Source organism: Cydia strobilella, chromosome 21 (genome assembly GCF_947568885.1).
Source record: "Cydia strobilella chromosome 21, ilCydStro3.1, whole genome shotgun sequence".
Lineage (NCBI taxonomy): Eukaryota > Metazoa > Arthropoda > Insecta > Lepidoptera > Tortricidae > Cydia > Cydia strobilella.
This window is the reverse complement of record NC_086061.1, coordinates 12,715,378-12,731,436: the sequence shown is the minus strand read 5'-3', so window position 1 is coordinate 12,731,436 and position 16,059 is coordinate 12,715,378. Positions and strand designations below refer to the sequence as shown.

At 44.8% G+C, this 16,059-nt stretch overlaps 1 protein-coding gene across 1 annotated transcript in view; it reads right to left on the bottom strand.

Moving 5' to 3' along the window:
- Nucleotides 1-223: 223 nt before the first annotated feature.
- Nucleotides 224-16,059, bottom strand: part of LOC134751299 (uncharacterized) — a 58,337-nt gene continuing 42,501 nt past the window's right edge. The window contains exons 15-17 of the mRNA XM_063686685.1: nucleotides 2,749-2,901; nucleotides 1,469-1,560; nucleotides 224-554 (exon numbers count right to left, since the gene is read on the bottom strand). Coding sequence (XP_063542755.1) covers nucleotides 224-554; nucleotides 1,469-1,560; nucleotides 2,749-2,901 — 576 coding nt within the window. The remainder of the gene's footprint in view (nucleotides 555-1,468; nucleotides 1,561-2,748; nucleotides 2,902-16,059) is intronic.

Sequence of the window (16,059 nt, the reverse complement as noted above, 5' to 3'; positions counted from 1 at the left end):
CACCAGGCTGTATCTCATGAACCGTGATAGCTAGACAGTTGAAATTTTCACAGATGATGTATTTCTGTTGCCGCTATAACAACAAATACTAAAAAGTACGGAACCCTCGGTGCGCGAGTCGGACTCTCACTTGGCCGGTTTTTTTTTGTAAATTAACCAGCGCCATCTTGTCTACAACTCGGCCATCTTGGCACTGGCAGTAGACAACGAATAGTTACTTACTTTAAATTAAATTATGTCTAGTAGGTAACAGTAACACCACAAAAAAAAAACTGGGGCGCCACTGAGGCACCCAAAACTGGGAGCCGGCGGAGGCTTGCGCCGCCCCCCGCAGCCCGCCGCCCCGCGCCGCGGCCCCCTCGGCCCCCGCGGCCCCCTCGGCCCCCTCGACCCCCTCGGCCCGCGGGTACACGCGCCCCTGCATCTTGTCGAACTGGTATTCCGCGTCGACGTCCTTGGTGCGCGCGACGGCCGCGTAGTACTTGGCCGAGCGCCGCGCTGTGCGCGTGCGCGCGGGCGACGTGAAGTCCACGTGGTGCAGCCCGAAGCGAGACCTGCCACGATGAGACCGTTAAGATGCCGATTAAAACTTACACCTGACACCAAAAATATATCTTTTTAGGGTTCCGGACCTCAAAAGGAAAAAACGGAACCCTTATAGGATTGTAGTGTGTACTATGTCTCACCCCCACATGTACGTAGCTGTAGTATATAATTCTGTTATATATATTTTGTATTAATTGAAATGTTTAATTTGTTAAATAGGTAATTGAAATTGATTTTATTAATAATTCTGTATTTTCTAAGTATGTAAATTGTAATGTATGATGTGATTTGTGATTATTTGGATGAATGTTTAATTTTAATTTTGTACAACTGTACTTTTTTGACTTTCATAGGTGCATTATGTTAATGACTAAATTGAAATAAAGAAAATTGAATTGAATTGAATTGAATTATATAAGAGCATGTACGCGTTATTTGAACCGAATGTATTCGTATTTAGACACCGACAGTTGTATGATTGACGCCACACCTTGCACACCTTGCACACCTTGCACACCTTGCACACCTTGCCTGCCGGTGCGGCCGGGCGCCGAACGGGAACACATTTAGAGTCAAGTAAGACGCGCGGCGCACGTTACGCTGGCGCGGGTCGAAATTTCCAAGTCGAGGGCGCGCCACAGGCCTTCGGGAAATTGTCATATACTTGGAAATTTCGACCCGTGCCAGCGGTGGCATTGACCGGTAACGGGACCGGATAGCCGAGCGGTTCAGGCACCTGTCCGGTAAACGGGGGACGCCGGTTCGATTCCAGCTCTGCACACTGTGGAGGCTTTGGTAATTTTTTCCTTCTTCCTTTGGTAATATATGTAACAATATTTTGCATAATGTCAATATTCAGAGAGGAAAATGGGGACTACGTTTGTATGGAGAGGCGGCGTCCCCTTTCCTCTTAAGTACTTACTGGTATCCGTCCATCCACTCGAAGTTGTCCATGAGCGACCACGCGGTGTAACCCACCACGCTCACTCCGTCCTCTTCCATGGCCAGCAGCACCTGCACGCGTTCCGAATTATAAGATAAGATAGGATGATCTTTGTTGGTACAATACAGGTACACAACAAACGTGTTATTTTTGCCGTTTTTTGCGTAATGGTACGGAACCCTTCGTCCGCGAATCCGACTCGCACTTGGCCGGTTTTTTCATACTATACTGAACTGTCAGACTAATCACCCTATACATGAGAATAACAGCGCCCTCTTGACAATGATCATATAAAAAGTTGGTCCCATAGTAAAAGTTGCTCAGTATAATCCCAAAACCTCCCTGGCAACGAGAATGCACATATTTTATGGCCACCCTGTATATATCATAAGTAAACATACAAATTACTTAAATAAACCTAAGAAATCAATATTAATAAATAAATAAATAACAAATACAATATTAGACATCTCTCGAGATATGGACCGTGATTACCTTTTGTATTATTTAATGAGCTCCCGATATTTCGACGCAGTTACATGCATCATGTTCACGGGTGACTGAGGATAGCGGGTGGGTGTCAAAGTTGTGTAGACAGCGCTCGGTCTACCCTCATTCTTGTGATTCTTGGAAATATCGGGAGCTCATAAATAATACAAAAGGTAATCACGGTCTATATCCCGGTCAATATAAGTCTAGTGAAACTAACCGTGAATCATTCAAAACTCTAAATACATTATTACCCCCACTTTGATAATGCCGGGCCAATAATACTGGCGGCATTACCTCGCTGAATGGCCAGTGAGATCTGTTGGACATGGAAAGAACCAGAGCGAGGGTATTTTGTACCTTTTTTTGCATTTACGCATCTCACCCCCGGGCCAGGGAAGCCCATAAGGGGGGTATGTGGGACTCGCTCCTGCAACTCCATCTGTTAGTCAGGGGGAGGGGAGGAGAATACCCACTAACATCCCCTGCGGCGATTCTCCGCACTGCCGCTTATGGGGGCGCCATGGGGTCGCAAGCGTTTTACCACCACGTCCCCCGGCTGCCTTGTTTCACCCAGAGGCTTCCGCGCCGAAGGAGGGAAGGATTGGAATGCGCTACAAACCCTCCTCCAGACGTGTGGAGTCTTCCATTGTGGGCCCCTTACCCACGGACTCCACTAGGGGTATTGACGGGCAGAAAAATGCGCCCGTCTCCTACCTCTACGTCTGCGCCGGATCGGGAGCGCATCAGCTGTTTAGGGTATTTTGTACCTGCTCCAAGTAGTCCCTATAGTAGTCAACCCGGGGCTGGTCGTCCAGCTCCGTCCCGGCGTCGGACAGCCCATTCTCCATGATGAAGATACCCACGTCTCCGTACTGCTGCTTCATGTAGGAGAGCAGGGCGCGGAAACCCGGGGGGTGCACCTGGATAAACAAATATGGCGATCAACAACTTATTGGTATTTTCTATGGGTTCATCCATATATTACGTCACAGCAACAGGGTAGTCACAGTGGAGGGGGGTCATTCCAAATGTGACAGTACTGTAATGAATGGATGACCCCTATGACCTATGACATTAAAAAAAAGGCGTGAGCATGACCCCCAGCTTTTTAACTCTCGAAGGAATACTTGCAGTTTGTGAAGAAAAGCCAAAAAAATTAAATAAATATATCTTTATTTCAGACCCATAAGTCCATATGTGACGTTGTCAACCAAAAGGTACCACATTGTCGCTTGTCGATAAGGTTGATTTCTAATTGAAGCTATATAGAAATAGCGCCTTACTGACAAGCGACAATAAGTACCCTTTTGGTTGAAAATGGCACATATGGTTAGTTATATTAACTTAAAAGCTATAACAAAATATTTTCAAAGCGTACTATATATCTCGGGTTTAATCCCCGGCTCGTAACGTAATGAGATTTTCGGAACTTACGAGTATGTACGATATATCATTAGAGTTAGATTAAGCTAAGTTGGCAGTGATTTTGATAGCCCAGACTTGCAAGTGTTATTTTAAACGTCAAACTTCTATGAAATTATGACGTATAAATAACACTTGCGTCACAGAAGTACTTGCGCAATCTGTGCTGTCAAAATTGCTGCCAACTTAGCTTGGTCTTACTTTAGATATTTTTTAATACAGTTGCTCAAAAAGTGCTACTTTACGTAGCTGTTTAGCGTGCGGAAAGTTGGTTTTCGCGAACTAGTGTTTTTTTTACTTTTCCAATTTTTTTAAATTTATTCTTGTTCCAATTCATGACTACTTATTGATGAGTGTTAATATTAGTTTCCTTTAAACGTCGTAATCAACATAAAAACCTACTATTCTATTATCAAAATTGCGGCGGACTTAGATCGAAACTTATAGAAGTACGCTTAAACATACTACAGTGTAACTATGATATCATTGTGTTGACTGAAACGTGGCTGAGGCCCGGAATCAATGACTCTGAATTGTTTGATAATTCATACAATGTTTTTCGGCGCGATAGGGATTTAGCGGGTACGGCGAAAAAGGACGGGGGAGGTGTGCTCATAGCTACCAAGAAATACCTAAGGGTAAACCGTAGACTAGATTTGGAATCAGTGTATGTGGAAGGTATTTTTCCCCTCACTAGCTCAGAAAGCCGTCTTTTATCCTTTAAAACAAGCGGGGAAAAACGCATTTTATCCACTAGTGGGGAAAGTAATTTGACCTTGGATGGAGCGTGTTTAAGTAGCTTGACAGATAACAAAACGTAAAACGCTCATAATAATGGTTCGTTCGATATTAATTATCATTAAATAAATTATTTGAGAATCTAATAAAAAATACCAGATTTAGCTTTATTTAATGATTTTAAGTCATAAACCTTAAAATTCCATAATAAACGTTTGTTTTTTAATAATTATGTTAAATATAATTCTGAACGTACAAGTTAAGTCGATGCAATTTCAAAACGCATCATTGACATTTCATACGTCAGAAATGTCAACATTGTCAACAAAATTTTTACTTAAAAACTTCTCACGTAAAAGTACAGAATTTCCAGTTTTTTGTTATAATATCGTAAAAAAATGAGTGATTCCATTTGATGAAGATGATCTAACGCCTGTGGATTTTGCACTTTCCTTGCTACAGTGAGGGGAAAAGTTTTGTGTTACACACGGGTGCAAATGTATTTTACTTCTCGTGTGTTAAAACACTCGCTACGCTCAGGATTCTATTTTATAACCACTCGCTTCGCTCGTGGTTCAACTATAGAATCCTTTCGCTTACTCGTGTTTTAATTCCACACTCGCGGGTAAAATACAACTTTGCACCCTTGTATAACAAATAACTATTTATATAAATATTGACAGCTACGCGAAAACTTGTAGTAAACTTGTAGTGTACATTCCTCCTAAATCTAAGAACTCTATTTATAATTCGTATGTTAGTAAAATTGAGGAGTCTAATTTTATGAACTATGATTGTGATATTTGCATAGTCGGTGACTTTAATCTGCCAGACATTTGCTGGACTCATTCTACGGGTGGGTCTGACATAATGTTAGCCAGCGACAACTTGGGCCAAAGCGAGAAAGCGGTATTAGATACCACTAAATTTCTAGGATTAAATCAATACAACATGCTCAAAAACGCGAATGAAAAAATTCTGGATCTGTTATTCTGTAATATTCATTGCAAGATTACTCAACCTGAGATTGAGCTTTCTAATGTCGACAGGCACCACCCTCCTATTCAATTTTCAATAGACTTTTCGACATCAAGTGCATTCCCAATTTTGCAAGTACCAAAATATAATTATCACAAGGCTAATTATACAAACATATCCGATGAACTCAACAAAATAGATTGGTGTTGGCGATGCGCTCTTTATATCTGTAGCTAGTTATGTTTTACTTATAAAAATCATTGTCGTGTTAAATTAGACTTTAATAGTTTAGACTTAAGGCTGAAAATTGTTTGTATCATATCTAATGCAACTCGTTGCTATGTGCCGCCAGGGAGTCCGCTGCTGGCCGCGAGCCTATGCACATACGCTCTCGTGACATTTTTTGTAATTGTGTGTTTTACATAATACATCTTCGTGTTAGAAATCGGCCTTTTCTTCATACGAACCCCATACAGTTAACAAAGTGGTCCTTCGAACCGGATCCATGCACCGCACTCCGACTACGATTGAAACGCGGCGGTCAAAAGCGCGTCGTGCAGAACAATTAAAGAGGCTTCTAGAAGAAGAACAAAGAATGTCTGAAAAGGGCGAGACGTGTGAAGCACCTTATGGTCAAAGTTCTACAGCCAGGTTGAAAGAAATTAAGCCACTTTCAAGTATTACGAAAGATTTGGTTATCATAAAACCAACGGAGGGTAGCGTGAAGTCTGAACCAACCGCGGTAGAATTAATAAAGAAAAAAATAATTCATACTTCTGCTTCGTATGTTAATGCCAGCAAAGCTAGCAGCAAGGGCTCAAGAACTTCATCGGCTTCTAGAACAGCAAAGAAGAAGCAACTTTTGTTAGAAGCCGCAAAACAAAAAGCTGTCATACAGATGGAGATCATCGATAAGACTCTGGATGCTCAATTAGCAGAGCTGGACGACGAGGAACAAGTGTACGGTTCACAAGTAAGTCGAAGGAGCTATTCTCGAAGTCGCGTTGAAAATTGGGTGGAAAATCAGAGCAACTTGGAATCGCAAGACGATTTGCAGCCAGCCCCCGATAATGGCATAATTAACATGGGCGAGTTGCATCAGCAAGTGTCACATGTACCGCCCGAGCCCGGTCCAGCGCCACGCGCCGCCACGCCCGCGCCAGCCCAGGCGCCCGTGCCGGCCGCTCCGCTGCCGCCGCCCGACGGCACCGTCATGGCACTCAACAATGCGATACAAGTTATGGCCGATGCTGTGAAGAATATCTCCACTGCCAGCGCACCGAATACCAGCCTACTCAGTCGACTCAGCACGCCAAAAGATCTCCCCGAGTTCTCTGGCGATTATTTAGAATGGTTGCAGTTTAAACAAGCATATAACGAGTCTACTGAGTTATGTAAATTCACCGATAAGGAGAACCTTTGGAGGCTTAGAAAATGTTTGCGCGGAGCCGCTAAGGATGCAGTCAACGCTTTGTTCATAAGTGCCACGTCACCTGAGAAAGTCATGTCGGCGTTGGAACTACGATATGGTAACTCCGAGTGCATCATTTCCCGCATATTGTACGACATTAAAAAGCTTCAACCATTGCACCAAGATTACCACAAAGATATTATAACGTTCTCGTTAAAAGTTCAGAACTACGTGGAAGCAGTACGAGCGGTCGGTCAAGAGGAGCACCTACAGGGGGTAAACATAGTTTCCATAATTTTATCTAAGCTGCCGACCGTACTAATATCGAAGTGGTCAGATTATAGCTTCAATTTAATCAAAGATGGTAAAAAACCTAGATTGGTCATCATGTCTGACTTTCTTAACGAGGAGGCAGTCAAGATTTCAACCACTGCAAGTACCTATATGGCCACTAAAAGTGAGAGTTACAAACATAAAACCTCAGACACTAACAACGCACGTAACCATACAATATTAGTGCACGGCGAAGGAAGCGATAAAAAATGCCTATTTTGCCGAACATCTGTTCACAAGATAACCGATTGTAAACAGTTTAAACGAGCGCTGCGCAAAGTCAGGTGGCAATTCGTTAGAAAAAACGGCTTATGTTATAAATGCCTATTATCGAAACACGAACGAGAATCGTGCCGTGCGCCTGCTTGCGATAAGGACGATTGTGGCGAAGCACATCATCGACTCCTACACTACACGGTAAATAAGATGGAGGTACCGCTTGCGTCATCATCATCATCGGGCCCTTCGAGTTCTACAACATGTCCTACTACGAGTGCGTCAACGCAGCAAGACCTCGAATCCAAATCTGTTCCTGAGACTTTGACGCATATTAACGTAAGTGATAAAACGGTGTTGCTGAAAGTAGTACGTATCAATGTTCACGGACCTACCGGTGTATTTTCAACTACGGCCTTATTGGACGATGGTTCTTCGATTAGTTTAATAAGTTCGAAATTAGCGCGGCGCGCGGGATTAAGTGGACGTACTAGCACGTTTTGCACACAAGGTGCATTTCTCGGCAGCGAATTAGTGCGCGATTCTACCATTGTGAATGTGAACATTACGGGTATAGACAATAAGGTGCATAATTTAAGAGTGCGTAGTGTCGACGATTTGAGTGTACCGTTGCAAAGTTTATCAGTTTTAAAATGTACTAACTGTACTCATTTAAAAGATATTAGAGATAAATTATGTACTTCCGATTCAAAACCTGAGATGTTAATAGGTCAAGATAATTATCATTTAATGTTGCCTTTACAAATTAGAGAAGGTAAAAATAACGAGGGGTATGCTAGCCTCACTCCCCTGGGTTGGTGCGCTCATGGGAAGATGTACGTGCCGCAGGGCGTCCGCCCGCCCACGCAGGTCGAGTCTAACCTTTTTATTTCAGATATGGAGGACACGACGGATACCTCAGAGGGTCTCGATCTGTTAAGGCAGATCCATGAGGAGGTCCGCCTGTCATTCAAAGTGGACACGATGGGCGTGACATGCGCGCCGCGGCAGAACGCGCAGGACGCGCGCGCGGTGGCGCAGCTGCAGCAGTCAGCGGAGCTGCGCGCCGGCCGCTGGCATGTCGGCCTGCCGTGGAAGGAGGACCACCCATCCATGCCTGACTCGTATCCTAGCGCTCTTAAAAGGATGAAAGGTATAGAAAATAAAATGATAAAAGACTCTGGTTTTGCTGAAAGGTATCGGGAGCGTGTGACGCATTTACTTCAAAATGATTACGCATCTCAGCTGTCAGATACTCAGGTGAGGCCCAAAACATGGTATCTCGCTCATTTCGGAGTAGATAACGTCAACAAAAAGCGTCTGCGTTTGGTCTTCGACTCAGCAAATAAGGTAAATGGCTTATGTTTAAACGATTTCTTATTAACAGGTCCCGATTTGCTGTCGTCACTATTTGGTATTATGTTACGCTTTAGGGAAAACAAGATTGGAGTAACTGGCGACATCAAGGATATGTTTTTAAGGATCAAGATTCGAGTCGAAGATCAACACGCTTTAAGGTTCCTATGGAGGGACAACCCTACTGACGCACTAAAACGTATGTTATGACATCACTTCCGTTTGGGGCTAATTGCAGTCCTTTTGTTAGTCAGTTTATCAAAAACTTGAACGCGCGACGGTTCGAGTCAACTATGCCGGACGCTGTCGATGCGATATGTAACTCGCATTACGTAGATGACTACATAGACAGTTTTGCAGACGAAACCGCGGCCATCAAAATGGTAAGAAATATAAATTTAATTCACAGTGCCGGCGGTTTCGAGATGAGAAACTGGACTAGCAACAGTGTCTCGGTTTTAAACAGTCTGCCAAATCAAACCTTAGGTACAGCGGCCGTAAGGTTTAAAGTCGATCAGCAGCAACAAGGTGAGCGTACTCTCGGCCTAATATGGTATCCGGCCGATGATAAGTTGACATTCGACTTATCATTAAAACGGATTCCCGAAAGTATTGTCAACGGTGATGAGCGTCCTACAAAGCGTCTTATGCTCAGGGTAATAATGTCGATTTTCGATATTTTAGGATTATTATCTCCTTTCACCATTCAGGGTCGTATTATGCTGCAGGATACCTGGCGGTTAAATATAGACTGGAATGATTACATTCCGGATGTTATTTACAACAAGTGGCGAAAATGGATTGACCTACTTAAGGTAATTAGCGACATACGTATACCAAGGTGCTATCAATCAGCTGTTCGCAATCACAACCACGGAGATGACGAGTCTCCACCTGTGCGAGTAAGCGAGACGGCAGATCACCTGAGCGGAGCATCTGCTGGTACCCCGAGCGCGACGTTGCCGCTATCGACGTTTGCGCCTGGCAACGTTGCGCCTACGTCATGCGCTACGAAGGTCTACGAATCCGTAGCAGAACCTACAAGCGCTACGCGTACGGCAAAGGTAGGTTATAATAACTTACAATTGCATGTGTTTTGTGATAGTAGTACTCGGGCTATGTGTACTGTTGCTTATTGGCGTTGGGAGATAAATGGTCGTATTAAAGTTGCCTTTATTGCCAGTAAATGTAAAGTTATGCCTGTAAAACCATTGACAGTACCTAAGGCCGAGTTACAAGCTGCACTATTAGCCGCAAGGCTGGCTAATACAATAGGTAAGGAGCACAAGATAGTTCCCGAGCGGCGTTACTTTTGGTGCGACAGTTCAACTGTGTTGCATTGGGTGCGTAACAATACGCGCTCATATAAAACGTTCGAAGCGAACCGGTTGGGCGAAATTGATGAGTTATCCCGCGTAGACGAGTGGAATTATATACCTACAAAGCTAAATGTAGCGGATTTAGCTACGCGGGAGACTTTCGATTGCGCTCAACTAGATAAATGGTTCGCGGGTCCGAATTTTTTATATGAAGACGTATCCTTGTGGCCAAAAGATGTTATTTTGTCACAGTCAGACGCCGCGTCGCCTGAATGTGTTGCTGTCGTACATGAGGGTTCAATTGGATTGGCTGTACCGGACCCATTGCGGTTTTCTTCTTGGTTACGCTTGAAGCGGGCCACGGCTACGGTACTAGCGTTTATCGACAGATGCAAAGGTCTTCAAGGACAAGTTGATTGCGGTACTATGGAACGAGCTGAAAGATTGCTTATACAGCACGCACAGGCGGAGTCCTTCGGCGAAGATATCGTCACTATTAAAAATGGTAAGCCGTTGCACCGCACCAGTAGATTGGTCTCTCTGTCACCGGTGTTTGACGAACATAGTCTGCTGCGAGTGAGCGGCCGCATAGATGCTGTAACAGACGTACCTATTGATGTTAAAAGGCCGGTAATACTCGATGGTCGGCATCAGGTGAGTAAGTTGATCGTCCGAGATTATCACGTGAAGCTGGCGCACGGGAACCAAGAAACCATAGTTAATGAGGTAAAACAACGGTTCTGGATCTTACGTCTAAGACCAACCGTTAAGTTCATAGCTTCATCCTGTATGCTGTGCAGAATCCGTAAGTGTCAACCGCGTATTCCGCGAATGGGGGACTTACCAAGTGCACGAATGGCACATCATCAGCGTGCATTCTCATACTGCGGTTTAGACCTGTTCGGACCGATGGAGGTCGTCGTGGGACGACGCCGTGAGAAAAGGTATGGAGTTTTGTATACTTGCCTGACGGTGCGCGCGATCCACATTGAGCTAGTCTCCTCTCTGACTTCGGACTCGCTGATAATGTCGCTGCATCGGATGGCGGCTAGGCGTGGCTGGCCATCACACCTGTTCTCCGATAATGGGACGAACCTGCGTGGCGCCTGTACTGAGTTGCAGCGATCGATGCAGGAACTGAACGCCGAAGAGCTGAAAAGCTACGGTGCCAACAAAGGTATGGAGTGGACTTTTATCCCTCCCGCTAGCCCCCATTGGGGTGGGGCGTGGGAGAGGCTAATTCGTAGCGTAAAAACGTCTCTCAAAGTAATTTTAAATGAGCGTGCACCACGGGACGAAGTTTTAAGCACGCTTATGGCGGAAGTCGAGAATATAGTGAACTGTCGTCCCCTGATTCACGTCTCTGTAGAAAATGGAGGTGTGGAATCACTCACACCGAACCATTTCCTTCTTGGCACGTCGTCAAATCTGCCTACTATCGGTTCTTTTGACGGCTCTGATCTGTACCTGCGGAAACACTGGCGTACAGCTCAGCGGCTAACCGATATGTTCTGGCAGAGATGGTTGAAGGAGATCCTACCCGACCTCATACCAAGAAGGAAATGGCACGAGGAAAGGAAGCCGCTGCAAGTCGGCGACCTCGTCCTTGTTGTGGACCCGAACTCTCCCCGCAACATGTGGCCAAAAGGTTTGGTCACTCAAGTGTTTGCCGGTAAGGACGGGCGCATAAGGCTGGTGGAGGTAAAGACTTGGCGTCGGTCTGCGGCACGCATCGCACCTATCTCTTTAGTTGATTAGTGCTGAGGCAGCACTAGGGTGGGGAGTGTTGGCGATGCGCTCTTTATATCTGTAGCTAGTTATGTTTTACTTATAAAAATCATTGTCGTGTTAAATTAGACTTTAATAGTTTAGACTTAAGGCTGAAAATTGTTTGTATCATATCTAATGCAACTCGTTGCTATGTGCCGCCAGGGAGTCCGCTGCTGGCCGCGAGCCTATGCACATACGCTCTCGTGACATTTTTTGTAATTGTGTGTTTTACATAATACATCTTCGTGTTAGAAATCGGCCTTTTCTTCATACGAACCCCATACAGTTAACAATTGGGAACTTGAACTTTCTCATCTAAGCCCGGATGACGCTGTTGATCGTTTTTACATTCTCTTATTCGACATAATTGACAACAACGTATCGTTAGTAAATAATAAGTCATCTAAATACCCTACATGGTTTTCTCCAGCATTAAAAAATACCCTTAAAAGAAAAATAAAAATATGGCACCGTTGAAAAGTTTATGGCTCCTTAGCTGTTTATTCTGAATATTCTCTTCTCAGAGCTCGGTGTAAAAAACTGATATCGAATTGCTTTAATATTTATGTTTCTAATACCGAGAAGTCTTTACGTAATAACATAAAACCGTTTTGGTCATACATAAAATCATTAAAAAGTCAGTCATCTGAGTACCCACCCCAGATGCTCCATAATGACAAGTTATCGGATTCTCCGGAAGAAATGGTGGAAATGTTTTCGGACTTCTTTAAATCGGTGTTCGAACCATGTCTCCCAATTGATTACAACGACCTTGAAAAAGTACCCTGCTCTGAATCGGCCGCAAAAGTAGCCGATTGTAGCGCCAGCTAGCTCGGGGTTCGATGACGAGGCTATATTTTAAAGTGAAAAGACACACATATCAGATTAAAAGTGTATTCTGCTAAGTATTGCACTGGTAGAGTACACAATTGGATAACTTAAGAGTTAAACACTGATTACTTTTATGAATTAACAAAATATTAGATAGAGGTGTATCAATTGTACCGCGTCGGTTGCCGGACTGCGCGGGAGCGGCGGGAACGTATCTGTATACGGTCGCTCACGCGCAGCGCGTTGCGATTCGGAGCCGTGATTGGCTCATCGGGTGCAGCAATGAAGTCGTCCAATACGCGAGCTTGGCTTGACGTTTGTGGTTGGCGCGTTATACACTCCCCCTCCAAGTTCCCAGAACGACCCGTTGGGGACTTGGTAACATTATCATCTCGCGCTAAGTTACGAGGGCGACCACGTAGTCGCCGTGGTTGGACAGGCACCGAAGGAATACCTTGACCTGGTGTGAATGGTGTCAAGTCAGAACTATGGTATTTACCCAGGTCGGTATTGGTTTGTATGTCAGCTACAACATAAGAAGTTGGACTAATTACTTTACTAATACGATAGGGACCATCCCGTTTTGGCATGAATTTCTTTGTTAAACCTTTAGAAGCGTTACTAAGCAAATGAGTGTCTACCAGAACTAGGTCATTAACGCAAAACAAAGGTGACTGCCGTCGGTGCTGGTCAGCGTCGCTTTTCTTGTTGCGTTGACATTCTTCACATTGTTTTAGATATTCCGTGATGTATTTGCGCATTCCTGTGAAGTAATACTTGTGACAAATGCGTGCGAGAGTCCTTTCTACGCCCTGATGACCAGCTGTTGGGGCGTCGTGGTACTCTTTTAAGACGGCCTCCTTCATAGAGTTGGGTACTACCAGCTGAGCTTCCTCCGACTCTAGAGTTGGGATTGTAATAGTAGAGGACCTCTTGGGCCATGACATATCCTCTCTCTAGCCATCTGGTTGCGTTAATGGGATCAGAGTCTTCCAGGTCTTGAACAATCTTGGCGACTTCTGGATCATTGAGCTGAGCAGTTCGTAGTTCCGTCGCGTTAACTTGTGGAATATCAATAATAATAGAGCAGACTCCACATTCTTCTTTGGAGTTTTCATCGCAGACCGGTCGACTCAATGTGTCTGCTATGACATTGGCCTTTCCAGGTGTATATTCATATTTGATGTCAAAACCTTGCAGTTTAAGTGCCCACCGGATAAGGCGACCACTTGGTGACTTGTGAGTCAACAGCCATTTCAACGGCTGATGATCCGTCTTCACTAAAACTGTATGACCATCAATATAGGGCCGGTACTTCTCAACAGCCCAGATCACAGCCAAACACTCTCTTTCAGTTGTACTGTAACGGCGTTCTGCCGGAGTGAGCAGCCTGCTGGCATACTCAATGGGACGCTCATCATGGCCTTCGCCTTGCATAAGGCAAGCTCCAAGAGCATAGTTGCTTGAGTCAGTCCGTAGAATAAAATGTTTGCTGTAATCCGCTTGCACCAGGATTGGAGCAGAAGTTAATCTGGTTTTGAGCTCCGCAAAGGCCTGTTGTTGCTCGTCATGCCATTTCCATGGTTCATTTTTCTTGGTAAGCTTGGTGAGCGGCTGAGCTACCGCTGAGAAATTTGGAACAAATTTTCTGAACCAAGCGCAGGTCTGGAGAAATGTCCGAAGATGCTTGAGGTTATTAGGCTCCTTCATGGCTAAGATAGCTTCAACTTTCCCATTATCTGGCTTTATACCGTCAGGGGTGATGAGGTGTCCAAGGTACTTGACCTCTTTGCAGGCAAAAACACATTTCTCTCGGTTTGCTCTTAAGCCAAACTGACGTAGTCGGTCGAACACAAGTTGCAGGTCTTGCAGGTGTTTCTCGAAACTGTTAGATATCACCAGGAGATCGTCCAGGTAAGCTAGAACTGTAGTATTTTGCAAGCTGGCACCGGATTTGAATTTATCCATCAACCGCTGAAAGGTTGCAGGTGCATTCTTTAAACCGAATGGCATCCGTACAAAACGGTAGGTACCGAATGGTGTGATCACCGAGGTCTTATCTCGATCAGCTGGATTCACACTTACTTGCCAGTATCCGGATCTCAGATCTATGGTACTTATGTAGCAATGTCTTCCGGTTGACTGCAGCAGCTCATCAATTAAGGGTAAGGGATAGTTATCTGTCTTTGTGATGCTATTCAGCTTTCTATAATCAGCACAGAATCTGACAGTATTATTCTTCTTAGGAACAAGAACTGCCGGTGAGGTCCAAGCAGATTCACATTCCTCTATTATCCCTTCCCGGAGCATCTTCTCAATCTCCGCTTTCATTATTTCCTTCTTTGCAGGTGTGAGCCGATATGGAGGTACAGATATAGGTGCATGGTCTCCAGTGTCAATATGATGTTCAACAATTGGAGTGGGCGCTCCCCCTAGACTGAAGACTGCACTATTTCTCTCTAACACTTCGGCTAATTTAATCTTTTTTTTTTTTTTTTTTTTTTTTTTTTTTTTTTACGTGCCCGTAACGTTTACAATACCCGCACTTCTTACTATACGACTTTTTCGCGGCGGACGCGTTATTGTTATTATCACTGTTATCATCTGAACGACGCGGCGGAGGCGCGCGGGGCTCGCGGGGCGGCGGCGCGGCGCTCGCGGTAGCGCGCGGCGGCTTTGACACGGCGACGGGACGACTCGGCGAGGCGTGGCTCACGTTCTTGGAAGCGGCGGCCTTTGTATCGTTCGTACTCTCGTTCAACGATTCTTCGACAGCGCGCGCCTTTTGTAACAATATCTTAAACGTTGCGCACTCTTCCCTCTTAACACGTTTACGTATTCGTTTGTGTAGAAGTCCGTACACCATGTCCAACTGTATTTTCTCAGTTAACTCGTTGCGCGGCAATTTTGAAAACAGCGCTCGACACTTCGCGACGTAAATATGAGTGTTTTCGTCGCCTTGAGGTGTAGCAAATAAGTCGCGGTAAATGCGCGGCGGAGCTCGATTGTCGCCGTAGGTATGGCGCAAGCTGTCAATTACTTCGGCCCATGAAGTTGTCTCAGGTTTTATGCCCTGCCACCAATCTGCGGCTGAATGCGTTAATAGCATAGATAACCCTCGAATGGCGTTATCGTCCGAGATATTTGCACAATCTTTGTAGGCTTCAATGGCGTCAATAAAACCTTCGATGGACTCCTCTGAATTTCCAGCGAATCGAGCTTTGCAGCGAGAGAAATTTCCTCCTTCTACTGAAAGTGGAAACGGTGTCGATGTAGTAGACGACGACGGGTGCCTAGAGGTTGTGATGACGCTTTCCAGCAGTTCCCTGAAGGCGTTGGTTTGCGACCGTTGTAACGACTCCACTAGCGTCGCGACGTCATCTCTGGTGAAAGAACCTTCTCGAGCGGGCTCGAGGTCATCTCGCGTCGGCGTCGACACACGTCGATTTCTCCTTGCTTTAGGCGGCATTTTATTACACTATATTGTTTATTTTAACGAATCACGGCACAAATGTCCACTTTTTCACTATAGCCTCACACTTGGGCAGCCATTTTGTAGCGCCAGCTAGCTCGGGGTTCGATGACGAGGCTATATTTTAAAGTGAAAAGACACACATATCAGATTAAAAGTGTATTCTGCTAAGTATTGCACTGGTAGAGTACACAATTGGATAACTTAAGAGTTAAACACTGATTACTTTTAT